We start from the raw sequence: 13,344 nt of genomic DNA, 5'->3' as shown, positions 1-13,344 counted from the left end.
GAAAATATAAAATAAAATTGTTTGTTCAGCGCAGGCTATCTCAGCCTCTCATCTTCTCTGCCACGTGACCCCGCTCCCCTTGCACGGGTATAGGTTTCTAGTAATGTGAGTTCCTGCTGGGCTCCACAAAAGCTTTTCCAGAAAATGCTAAAAATGTGCATCGCATTAGGGGGTGAGGGAAGGCGGCCAGCTGGCTCACGGCACGCGGGGACCGGCTGCTACCTGGGGCGAGGGGCAGCCAGAAACACCCAGCAAGGAGCGGCGAGGTTCGAGCTGCCGGGTCGAGGCAGGGCTCGAAAGAAAGAGGTGGAAATGGCAAGTGCTGAGGGAGTGGATCTGAATTCAGCTGCGTGCCAGAGGCAAAGGCAGGCATGGGGCAGGCTGCCTTCCCTGGGCCAGCGGTGGGCCAGCAGCTGCCCAAGCAGATCTCTGTCCTTTTAAAGCGAGACGCTGCAACTACACCACATCCTCCAATTGGTCCATTATAGGCATTTAATAGGCTAAACGGTGTAATACATCTACAGGACATACATTAGTCGAGTATTATGTACAGGTGGCATTTTACAAAATTAGAAAGAACTGAAATAGAGCAAAATCCAACAATGTCTTACTCCATAAAACTTCCTTTCTGCACTACATGAAATATTCTACAAGCTAGACTAGAAAAATATGACTGAATGTCTTTTTTTTTTCATTTTTAGTTTCTACAAAGCTTTTCATCCAGAAAAAAATACAAAACAACTATTGAGTTTATCAGAGACAACACTTGCACACAGACAAAGTAAGTGGACATTCATAGACCTGCAAGTTGAATAAATAGGGCTTGTTTGTATAAAACAAGTTTCTCTCTATCTTGCTCTCCTACTTCAGGGCTTCTGGCCCATGTTCAGAAAAATAAAAATGGGAGGAGGAGTTTGGCTTTGAGTGGTGGTTAAACTGGGGCCACACAGCTTTAGTGGAAAGCTGAAGTTTGAAGCATCCATTTGCTTCAGCTGAAATACTGAGGGGGAGCTGCGAGAAAGAGGAAACAGGAAAGAGGGGAGTAACGAGGCTGGAAGGAGGAAATCTGGCATTTCTGCAGGGGCTGCAGCGTTGTGTATTCCAACCCCAAAAAGTAGCGTCCTGAGGCATATTTTCAGGGTGGATATAGAATTTTGTTGTTTCTTTGGGAAACTTACTTAGGGAAGTGCCATTGACCTCAGGTGGAAATGGGATAAGGGCCATCCAGAGCAGGAAGGGAGGGAGCGTCTGAAAGCAGATAGAGAGTGCATAAAATTGGGGGAAGTGTTCCAAACAACTGGTTTTCCTCTTATAAAGTGAAAAGCAAATCAAGCAACACGTCTAACGTCATTCCTTGCGGAGCTGGGCAGACGCAGGTTAAAGGAAATCACGCAGCCAAAAATACATCGTCATCCTTGCTGCTTTTCCCCAGAGCTTCGGAAAACTTCTCAGCAGCCGGCACAAGGGCTGCGTTTAAAGAGCACCTCGCACCCGAGCTGCAGCCCCGTGTTACTTCTCAGTGCCTGACCCAGCTTGTTCTCGCTTCCTCGGCTTTGCAGGAAGGCTGCCACCAGCCGAGGGGGCAGCAGGAATGGCAGCTGGATTTAGGAGGTGCGCTTGACACCCTCCGCTGCTCTGTCGAGACCTGGTGCTCTGACCATTCATCCAACAGAATAGTCCTCTGACAGCGTGGGTAAGAATGTCTACACCAAAAAGGCAAAACAGGTGGTTATATAGGTTGAGAGAGCAAAGTTTAACTTACGTATCACGTTATACTACACTACACTGCTTATAAAAAGGGTCCTAGATCCCAAACACCCCAAATAATGAGCTATAATTTTGTACATAAATTAATGTTGCTTTGAAGTAAAATATTCTCTTTCCTTTGTATTAAACATTCATTGCACAGAATTCTTTGTAAGTAAATATATTAAATTTGGTTGCTAAGAAGGTATAAACTTATCAATACATCTGCCCCGTAAATTTTATCCATCATCACACAATTAAAAGTTTCCTTTAGAGAAAATTATTACTGGATAGAAGAATGCACTTGAAAGTCAACTCGGGAGTTAACGCTGGAAGAAATCCTGTTATTTCTTTCCACCCACAGCGAGCGGCTTCTTCCGGATGCAACATTAATTGGAAGTACAGAACCCATCCAGCCCTGCCGAGATGGAGAAATCCAACTTCGTAGCTTACAGGACACTTGTCACCGAAACAGTCGAACCCTTTTCAAAACATGCATTATCTCCACCGACACTGTCCAAGGGGTAATGTTTTGGGCCGAGATCTTTGCTTCTCCTGGGATGGTGCCTGGTTGGAGGGAGTCTCTGGAAGGTCCTCATGGAGGAGCAGGCTCACCCCTGTGAAAAAGGCCCCCGGATCCATCTCCAGGCAGGGAGACAAGGAGAATCCAGCGGATGGCATGCAGAGACAGCTTGTCCCACCATGAGCTGTGGCCTACCAGAGGTGGCTGTGCAACCACAACCAAGGGGGCCGAGCTGCAGGTGAGGACCCCCACGCCATACGCGCTCCCGTGGGCAGCACTGCCAGGGCAGGACAGAGGCTGGTGTGCATCCCACCACCTCGGCCCTCTTCCACCCCTTCCCACCGCAGATGGCTCAGAGGGGACCTGGCATCATGTGGAAAGGCTCCACGAATGTAGAGGAGGTTTGGGCTGTGCCACAGAACTCCCCTCACCTGCCCCAACCACTGCCTAGCTTGGGCTGAGGGAGGAGCAGCTGAGCCTCTGCACCTATTTTATACATAAAACATACCAAAAGAATAGTCACAACAACTTCTATTAACAAGGTGGGACAAATCCAGCCTTGGCAGAAGCAGAAGCCATTTCACTGGCTTCAGTAGCGAGCTGGACCTGGTCCCCGAAGTGCGCACAAACAGCACGATCCACCCAACCAAATCTACAACAAACAGTCTCACTCCACGAACACCAGCGACTAGCTATTCCAGCTCGTCAATGTACAGCAAGAAAGCATTTCTGAAGCTTCAGAGCCTTATCGAAAAGACGGTTAGTACAAGGCTGGTTCATCTCAATTTGCACAGGTTAGCCAAAGGGAGAGAACTGCTCTGATCCGCACCCGGGCGGCAGCCTGGAGATCCTGCGTAGCGATGGAGGCTAATCTTACACTTGCGTCTCTATACAAAAGTTACAAAATCAAATGGTGACATTATATTACATCTATTGTCCATAATATCACAGTGCTAGTTTCAAATGGCTAAAAACAAGAAAGGTTTTAGATTTAAGACATCCCTTCTGGAGAAATGTAACCCCTTGGTCCTGCTGTTGATACCTGAAAGCAGCCTTGCTTAAAAAATGTAAATCCAATGAAATGTGCTAATTGAAATTAGGAACATTTTTCCTTTGCAATCTTATGTCTGTGATGCATTTCCTAACATGTCCCTTTCTTTTTCCCCAAGGAAAAATTAAACAAATAATATGAATCCCAGCCTGAAAAGCAAAATGTTAAAAAGAACAGTTCTAAAGCCCATACACTTCTTACCAGGTACTAACTAAATAAAACCCTTGCAGATTTAAATACAGATTAGTTTGACATGTCTTCAGAGTGTGTTAGCTTGTCAACAACATTCACAATGAAGTTTCACTTCTGAGGCCACGGAGTTCCTACTCATCCTTTTCAGTTCTGCTTTCCAGAGTATCTGTACTGTCTTCCACTTCTTGAGCTGGATGCGCTAAAGTATCTGCAAAGAAATGGTTTGTCAGTATTTTTCCCCCACACTGTACATCACCCTTCATTTGACTCCCTGCTCCACGAGGCAGATGATCCATCAGGGTGCTCAGCCTTGAAACTGGTAATTTACTGTACTGGCAAACCAGCAGCTGAACCTGGAGGGTACTCTGAGTGCATCACAGCCTGACTTCACAGGGACTTCAGACCTGAGGATGGGTATTAATGAGATAAGGTGATGATCCCTCTCATTAAAAGCAGGACAGCCGCCACTGTGGGAGGGCTACCTGCTGTCTTAGTGAAGCTCTGTCTTAGTCTTCTCAGCTCTGAAGACATAACAAGTCCCAATGTCACTGCACAAGCACAACACAGAGGCCGTAATGCACAGCCTGGAGCTCAGGCCGTACATTTGGCTCATACATCTTGAGTGATACGACCCTGTGGTTGCCACCACCTAGGAATGGCTACTGGAACAGCAGAGGATTTGACATTTGAGACCTTGTGTCATTGCCCCTTGGAAGGCAAGGGGCGGTGCATCTTGCACCCCATCCTTGCTGCTGTCTCTGAGCTTTTGCATGGGAAATGTTGGTGCACTGAAATGTCACTCTCTAAGGGAGAGCAGTGAGACGAAAAAAACCAACCAACCAACCAACCAACCAACCAAACAAAACAAAACAAAACCAAAAAAAAAAACAAAAAACAAAAAAACACACAGAAATAGAGAACAAGCTACACTGACAAGCTCTTATCTCTAGCCATATTTACCCCACAGTGACACCATTAGTCATATCTACGTACTTGTGAGCTCCTGTTACATTAATGCACTCCTGGGACACCACGATGCTTTGAAAATGCAGAGCTATTAAATACTCTGCTTCTAGGCTAAGAGATGGCGAGGTAGATAGACACCATTGAACAGGGTTATTGTTTCCTAGAGTGACTGCTGATGTGCAGCGTTGGCCATGTGAGTGGCCAGCACTGAACCTGATGCAATTGTAAACTCTGTGTCCTCGAAAGCCACAAGGGCATTTTCAGGACTCCCTTTCCATTGCAGGGGTTTCTGGGCACCTTCAAGCATCCACTGCTACTTGGTACTCTGCTGACCTCAGTGAATGGCATGACCTGAAACTGCTATTTTCCTATGGGGAACAGGGTCGAAAACTACTCATTCAGACCTTCCAGATCCATCTGCTGCTGCTGCTGGACGCAGACTCTTTGGTCACCATGAAGACCCTTGTCCTCTGCTGATTTCAGGTCATCGGGAGGCCAGCGCAGCTCCCCGCTCTCCACCTCCCCGGACTCAGTTGGCTCCACCACGATCGATGGCAGTCTTTTGGACAGCTTGGGGTATTTCTCACGTGTGTCGGGGAAGGCCTGGGGAGACATTTGGGGACATGCCTGTCAAAGCCTTGCCCAGGGATCCATATTCAGAGCAAGCGAGGTACATGCTCCATCTTAGCATCCTTTCTATACCTGGCATGCACTACAATGTCCATCAAAAACCCCCTTCAATCTGGTGCAGACTGACCTGTGTGATCCAATGTGCACAGAGAAAATAGAGACTTTGGCAACAAAATTCACCGTGTTGCCAAACCGCCATGTTTCACTTCTGCTGGGTTTGTAGGACACAAAGGTCACTGCTGTAATGGTAAGCTAAGTGGCTGCTCCAGCCCTTCTGGCCGCCGTCCTTTTGCTCTGATATGATTTATTCATATTTTCATGCAGTACCGGTTTATTAAGAAGCTGCCATGCTGCAGAGCTCTTTTATGTTATGTGAAACAATATTTTATGGTGCATTCATGCAAGCAGGTAGCCCCAGAAATCATCTTTACACAGAGGATAGCGCCAGCTATTATTACATTTGTCACACTGAACCTGCAGGTCAAACATTATATAGTGATTAGAGTTTGAAGCTGAACTAGGTATTTGTAGGGAAAGATACTATAACACATAAAAGTGCTTTCTTGTCTCCAATATAGCTGGTTCATTGCAGTCCCTCGGTGTACTTTGTTTAGTTTTGCTTTGTGGTTGTTGGGCTTTTTTTTTTCCCCCCCCCCCCCCCTTTTTTTCCCTGGACAAAAACTCACTCCAAGTCCTCCAGCAAGGGGCAGACCAAGGGACTGAACACCAGGGGCTGAGACAAGAACCAAAGAAGCATCCCAGTTTAATTCCAGGTGCTTCCATGGGTTTGCTGTGTGCTGGTGGGAACCTGCCCACATATTTGCAATGTGCTCACCACTGTATCAGGGTTTCTGGTTAGACCGAGCACTGCTGTTACGTGAGCCAGTCTCAACACAGCTCCTGCTACAAGCACAGGCAGAAATATGCAGATATTCCCCAACCACCATAAAACTGTGCATGTCCCCCAGGACATTGCCAGGGACCTGGGGACTGCAGTGTCATAACCCACTGGAGGTGTTTGCTCTGTGACTTTTGCAATCTCCTTTCATCCCGTGAGCTGCTCCTTTCTAAGAGCTCGACTCAGTTGTCCCACTTGGCACCAGTGCTGGCATGGGGATGCATGCCTGTGGGAAGGGGCAGTTCCTTTCCTATGTGTCTGGAAAGCAGCAAGCATGTTTCTATCTATCCAGGATAGTATTGTGGGGATCCATCCCTGCAAATGTACATGAAGATGAAAAATGTTTTATACTATAGTGAGTCTTGCAAATTGAGACACAATATAGGAAAAAGCCCTTCAGTGCAGCTAGACCAAGGGAATCACTGAGGTTAAACCTTTCTAATGCTTCTATGAGCTGCACTCACATGGGTGTAACTTGTCCTGATCAAGCAATGCTGCTCACGCTGCTTATCAGAAAAGTTCTCTTCAACTCCTCATTATACAGCCTCCTCCAGACCTGTTTATAATTTGAAAATAAATTGCCATGGCAGCTGTCTTGATTGGGAGGAATTCTTAAGAAGTTGCTAATATTTTCCAGCTATTTCCAAACATGAGACATGGTGACAACACCCTGGCTGGGGCAGGTCGAGAGATACCTCACAGCAGCTGTGCACTCTTCTTCAGACCCACGGAGGAGCCTGGGTCTGTGATCCTCATGGCTCAGATGACAGAAAATAGCCAGAAAATTGTGGTTAAATTGCCCCGTTGTCTCACAGGGCTGCCCGTGCAGGGGACAGTGACCCGCTCAGTCTGCTTGGATGGTGGGAGTGCCGCATGTCCCCAAGCCTGCCCATACTCCCTGACAGGGGCGACGCAGTGCAACAAAATTCCTGTTATTTCCATCTTTCTGAAGACCTTAGAAATGACACACTCTGCTCTAAAAATGTGCTGAAAGGCGATTGCTAAGGCTGCAACAAAATTTAGGAAAGGCACCTGTGCAGCTTCAGTTTGTCTGTCCTCACTTGTGCTGTTCTCCTGCAGCCTTTCCTCACACGAACCACGTCATGTTTTTCCCCCGGTGCCCAGCATTTACCACGTCCCCCCAGGAATGAGTCAGGACCGGCAGGAAGCAGCGCAGTGTTTTTCTGCGGAAGCTGGAGTGTGTGACGAGTGGGCAGGAGACTGCAGGAAGAGAAGGACTGGTCTCCTGGCCAAAGGGCTTGGAAGTTGCTGGAAGAAACCTAGCTTTCCTGCTGAGTCACTGGCTTTGCATTACCTCTCGTTTCTTTTTGCTTTCTTGCCTCTGCTGGCCACCACTAAAGTGGGATAGGATTGTCCTGCCCAGAGGTGGGGGTAAACCAGATGGAAAAAACCTCTGGAGTAGATGAGCTGAGACACCATAGGAAAACCCTAAAGACTTCATGGAGTTGTGGCTGGCACAGAGTCCAGACAGGGTACAGTGACACAATGATGAAAACCGGGACTGGGCACTCAGTGAAAAAAAGAAAATACTGAAAATGTGCTCTGAGAGTGTGCAGTGTCTATCCTGCGAGGCTGGTGAAGAAAAGGAAGGTCTATGGTGAACTGCACACAGCCTTTCGTTATACGCACCAGTGGCCTGAAAGGAATTTGCAAGTTTTCAGTTCTGACTTCCCCAGCTTGCAGATGTTTGACTCTAACCTATAACAGTTTTCTCCTACAGCAGTTACCCAGGTGCAGCACTGACTCTGCTTGCAATAATGCATCTTGTGTTGAGAAGCAACTCGGGTCCACCAGGACACGTTGAGGAGGTCTGTCCCCCAGCAGCCACATGCCACGCCACGAGCACAACCATGGGGACCAAGCTGGTGCCTCAGGACACCGTGGACCCTCCTGTGGGAAACGGCACCACGAGTGGGCACCTGTGTGGGTGTGGGACTGCCTGGGTACAGAAAACGTCCTGCGCCTGGCCAGTGCTACTGGAGCAGTGCCATAGCTATCTGGGTGAATTACGTGGTCATTTCAGATCATATCTTTGCTAAAAGAGGAAGCGCCCTTCAAGCCTGGAGCTCATTGCACAGGTGGCTCTGTAAAAGCTGTGGGACAGTATTTGCTGGGAGTCTGCATCATATCTTCATACGTACATGCACAGAAGTTATTACTGCGTTACGCTGCTTTTGAAAAGCAACTCAGGACATAGTTTTTCTAGTGGTACCTGGCTGGAAGGGCCTCCTTCTTCCTCAGGAGACTGGCTGAGCGTGAATTCCTCCATCACCGGTTCCCGTGTGTTCATCACCTCTGTCATGCTGCAAACATCAGAACAGAAATGGAAAACTCAGCTCTGCACTTTGGCCCCACCATTAGTTTAAAAACAGGCATTTTGTTCTAATAACTACGATGCAGACTGTCCTTTCTAAACAGCCCCCAAAATATTCCCTCGCCTCTTGGGCATGTGTGTTTGCTGCTGCACAGCTGTGGTCGTCAGCGGTGTGACAGCTCTGTTGTCCTACTACCCCTTGTCTTAATCTGCTGCATCTTTTTTCCTAAAAAAAAAAGTGTAAATCACAGGTTCAAGCCAAGGGCATCTAACGTGCTGCCATGCTGTGCAGGGAGCATTGCTTGTGTTTGTGGGCAAATCCAGGAGCAGCAGCAGCAGGGATGTCCCCCCTGAAATCTGTGGACAAAAAAAAAAAAGTTACTGTGCAAATATCAGCCTTGAATTAAATTCTCATTCTGGTTTTTCATAACGTCTTCGATATTTGCTCTTCCCAGATGTCTCTTCCATTTAGTCACGAGCCAGCACTTCTTTTTAAACTGTTAATTCCAGACACACCAGCTGTATCGGTGTCTAAGGGCCAGATTTTCAGTAGTCTATTTCCCCGAACGTTCGGAGAGGTGTTGAGTGGGATTTTCAAATGCATCAGGGAAGGTTTGGCACCTAAATCTCATTTAAGTCAGGGACTTAAGAGCCTAAGCTGCTTATGTGCCCATTAACCACCCCCCTGTGCTGTTCGGCACCCGAGGCACTACAGCTCCGGCCCTTGCGCTCTCCTTGTCCCACGATCAGCATTTGGGCAGCCTGGAGCAGGGGGATCGGAGCTCTGACATGGGCTGGTATATCTGGTTGGGTATCTCCATCTCTATGGAGCAAGGATTTTCCCCACATTTGAGATTTAGAGGTACAGCCATTACCCTTTCTATTGAAAACTCAGGTAGGATGCCCAAAAACTGCATTAGGCGTAGCAGCGAGCAGAGGCTGAAGCACTCGGAGTGACCTACAGACCGAAGGGGCCAAGCTCCTTTAAGGTGGAAATACTTCGGCCCTGGTTGGGTTTGCCCCCACAAGTGCCCCCGTCAGGGACATCAGGGGCTCGCTGCCAGGCTTCTGCAGCAGGCAGAACATAGGCACCGGCAGCGAGCCCGCCCCGCAGCAAGCTCCCCTTTGGGCACGACTAAAGGCTGCCATTAATTCTGGTCCCGCTTCACGCACAAAAGCCTCCTTTGTCAAGGCTGCTCCTACTGAGAAATGCAAACTAAAACATCTTAAGGATAGCTTGTTTCAGGCTTACATTACCAATTACCCCACAAAACTGAATTTTACAATATCTGCAATTACTACAAAACCCTTCACAATGACTTTAATTAGCCGTAGCACGGAGCAGCGTGACATCGCAGAGACTTTCACTCCCACTGCATCATATTTAAAAAGGAGCACGGCAGACCCAGGAGACACTTGAGCTCAGCTGTGAGCTAGGACCCGACCCGATAGACACCCATTAGGGAAAAGCCCTGAAAAGCCAGCCTCAGGCCCAGCCAGTGCCAATTCAAGCAGCGTGCTTCCTGGGACACACACACAACAGGAGAGAGGAACTGGGCTACAAAGCTCAGCAAGAGGCTGGACTGGTCCATGGTGTGGGCATCCCCCAACCTAAACACTCCTGGATCCACAGCATGATAGCAGAGGGGACAAATTCTGCCTGCTGGGAGGAAGTTTTGTGCTCACTGTCACCTGCACCCCCTGCAACTGGGAGCACTGGGACACCACAAACCACCCAATCAATAAAATGCAGACTTTTTTATGGACACCTGCTTTTATTCCTGCAGCTCCAGCGTGCTATACCATTGGGTGCCTGTGGATTACAGTGCCACGGGATGGGGATCTGGAAATGGAAGACCCTTTCCCAAAGCTGTGCCCTTGAACCCTTCCCTGCCCGTTCCCTCTGCTGTCTCCTTCCTCTGATCACCCCCTGTGCTCCTGAAGCTCTTGCCTTCTTTTCACATCCTGGTGCATGCCCTGGTCGCAGAGGGACCCTTCAGTGTCCCTCCTGCTGCCCCCCTTGAGGCCATAGCTGGACCCTGCTCTCCCACCCCAACTCTCTGGTCATCACCCATGGAGCTGGTCCGGGGGGGCTGTCACACATCCTGTTAGCCAGACCAGCCGTCAGACTGGGGGAGCCCTGGGACCACAGCTCTGACCGTGTCCAAGATGCAAGCTGCTCGTTTTGGATCCTTGTCAGGGTTTGGTGCCCTATCCCCTCTCATCCTGGACAGAAGGGAAAGGGACTTGGATGAGAGAGCGTGTGTGTCTGCCTGGAAATAATCTCAGATGCTTTGTGAGAGGCCAGGATTTATGAAGTCTTGGGCTTGGCTATCGTGGAGAAGACACGTCCCACTGCTTGTGTCCTGGGGGTCAGTCCCTGCTAGCCAGGAGAAGATTGCTGCGGCTGCCCACAGCTTGCTGGTTTATTTTAGCAGGCTTTCAATACATACCGAGTGCATAAATCACTTCTCCATCCTTGTTCCACAGGACATCAGAGAGATACAGCCACACACGCACTTTCAAACGTGTCATACGAGCTCAAAGATGTTGTTAAGACCTCATGAAATTCTATTATTGAGCAATAATGGGCTCTGTGCTTCCCAAAGACCACATTACACCCCGCAGATTATTTCTAGATGACAAAGACAAATGGTTCTGGCTAGGAAAATGGTGACAGTCCTGCCAGTGTTCCAGCAGATGCCTCCGTGAATCAGCTCCCAAGCTGTTGAAGCCCAGGCCATTTGAAAAATCTGTGCAACTTAAGGGTTTGATTGAATAGGATGGCAGAAGCGATTGTACTTGATGCATTTCAGAAAAGAACAGGGGGGCATGCAATTGGCAGAAGAATTAGGCTTTAACTGGAACAGATTAATTGTTCTCAGTCTCCACTTAGAAACAGTAAAGGAAAGCAGAAGAAATCTCTATGGGCTGGGAGAGCAGCGATGCCTCAAACAATCTTAACTAGGTGTTTAACACTAAAAATAACCAGAAATAAAACAATTGTGAAGGCCACTGCAAATCAGTTCATCTGAAACTTTGAAATCACTTGTAGGACATCACTGAATTTTTTATAAAGCCACAGAATCTGAAAAGGGGGTTTGGTTGCTGCTTAGGGCTTTTTTTAACTGTGGTATGATTTATGTGCAGGAGAGATTTTACTTCTCAGCCAATTTTGATGGAAAAATATTGAGCCATTTTTACTGCTGCTTTTATGTGACAAGTACTTACCACAGAAAAGTGGCTGATGCAAGCAAATTATTATAAGAACTGTATCTCTTTTAAACTGGGTTTTGCATTTATGTTATGTACGGTAGGTGCTGATATCACCAATGACATACAGTAGCCATAGTGATGCAAAACAAGGCAATAAATAGCATTTACAAACAAAGAATAAATTCTGTTCTGGTGGATGAGTCACCTACTCTGAACCTTAAAATTCTTCTAGCAGTGAATTAAGACATGCATTTACTTCCCCTAGGTTTAATTAAGCTTAAATATACCAATTAGGAAAAAAAAGAGCAAAATCTGTTCTTGCTTTTCTGTGAGAAAACTGCATTCAGAGATGATTATCCTAAATGCAACTGCTACTGTCACAGGACCATGCTATTCTGATCTTTTTCCAGGGGCACAGAGCAAACGAACAGCCCACTTTCTGCTGTTTGTGATTGCACTAAGAAGGTCAGTTACATACAGAGCAATATATAGGTTGACAAGTGCTAAACCACCAACGGTGAGAAACAATGCACGCGCTTTTATTTTAGTTTCTGAACAGAGGGCAAAACTGACCTGTGAAACTCCTGGTTGCAAAACAGTACTTAAATGAAGACCAGTTGCAAGACTGAAAACCATGGAGCATTTACTTGGAGAATGAAATCAGGTGGGTTGCATGATGCAAGCAAAGATTTCCTTAATAGAAACAAAACCACCTCTTCTCCAAAGCAAGGATCAGAGAGTGGGTAAGTGAGTTCCCCTCTGCTAAGACGCCCTGAGCAGCCTATTCAAATAGTCCTTTGAATGGAGCATTTGCAGTCTAGATAGTCCCATCCCAGGACCTCTGACAATTTGCATGTTGCTCAGACTTTTTAGGGATAGAAATGTGCTGTAAGCTTGTACTGACAATAGGCAAGTGCCTTCTGGCAGCAGCACCACATACTGTGTGTCACAGCACATCAGCAAGAAGCCTATGGCCAACGGGTTCCAGCTTTGGCTGGCTGGTGGGCTCCGTGGCCATGCGTTATGTGCCCCAGCCCGGAGGATGCTCACATGCACACCAAACTGAGGCCTGATCCTGTGCTCACCTCCCAGACCAGGAAAGGCAACAAAGGGGACATCTGAACGGAGCACGAGACTCAGGGTGGGACAAATGACAAGTATGGGGCAATGACAGAAGAAAGCTCATTACCTTCAATCACATAAATGGGTGTCCTTTCTGAAAACTGCTGCAGATGTTCACTCCTGCTGATGAAATGTTGTGCAGACTCTGTCAAATCCTAAAAGTGTCTGAAAGAGACAATATGACGGAGTCAGAGCGTGCAACCACAATGGCAAAGCCAGCAGTGACCAGGGGGAAAGAGTACTGCGGTGAGCTCGCTGCTTCAGAAGGAGGCAGCAGAAACTCCTGCTTTGGAGGTCTGTGTAATTTTCTGTATCTAATGGGAACTGATCTTGCTAAAGATGTAGCTTGTAGCATACCCAGCGAATTGCCCAGGCAATTAATGTTCCAAAACTACACAAAGCTGAAATACCTTGCCATCTGACTCTTTTTTGTGATGATAAACCTTATTCCTTAGTGTAAGCTACATAAAAACTGCTGAAACTGGGACACTCTGCTATTCTCCCATGCAGGAATTTTAATGATATTTTTGAAAATCAGAAAATAAAGATGTATCCCCTTGTTTGGCAGGATAAGTGTGCTTAGTGAGACGTGGTTCAAGGCATAAAAGAATGAGATTCTTGCTCTTGAAGTGACTGGTCAACACACAAAGAAGACAAAATACACT

General features: G+C 47.4%; 1 protein-coding gene across 1 annotated transcript; it reads right to left on the bottom strand.

Annotated features, from left to right (window-relative positions):
• Positions 1–469: 469 nt before the first annotated feature.
• On the bottom strand, positions 470–12,850 carry LBHD2 (LBH domain containing 2). The gene is made up of 4 exons (XM_035327922.1): positions 12,747–12,850; positions 8,240–8,330; positions 4,883–5,081; positions 470–3,720 (listed from the first exon to the last, which is right to left on the bottom strand). The coding sequence occupies exons 2-4, from the start codon at positions 8,327–8,329 to the stop codon at positions 3,644–3,646; spliced, it is 366 nt and encodes a 121-aa protein (XP_035183813.1). The 5' UTR covers position 8,330; positions 12,747–12,850; the 3' UTR covers positions 470–3,643.
• Between the last annotated feature and the right edge of the window lie 494 nt (positions 12,851–13,344).

This window comes from Oxyura jamaicensis, chromosome 5 (genome assembly GCF_011077185.1).
Source record: "Oxyura jamaicensis isolate SHBP4307 breed ruddy duck chromosome 5, BPBGC_Ojam_1.0, whole genome shotgun sequence".
Taxonomy (NCBI): Eukaryota; Metazoa; Chordata; class Aves; order Anseriformes; family Anatidae; genus Oxyura; species Oxyura jamaicensis.
The sequence above is the reverse complement of the archived record's forward strand: the minus strand, read 5'-3'. Positions and strand labels throughout refer to the sequence as shown.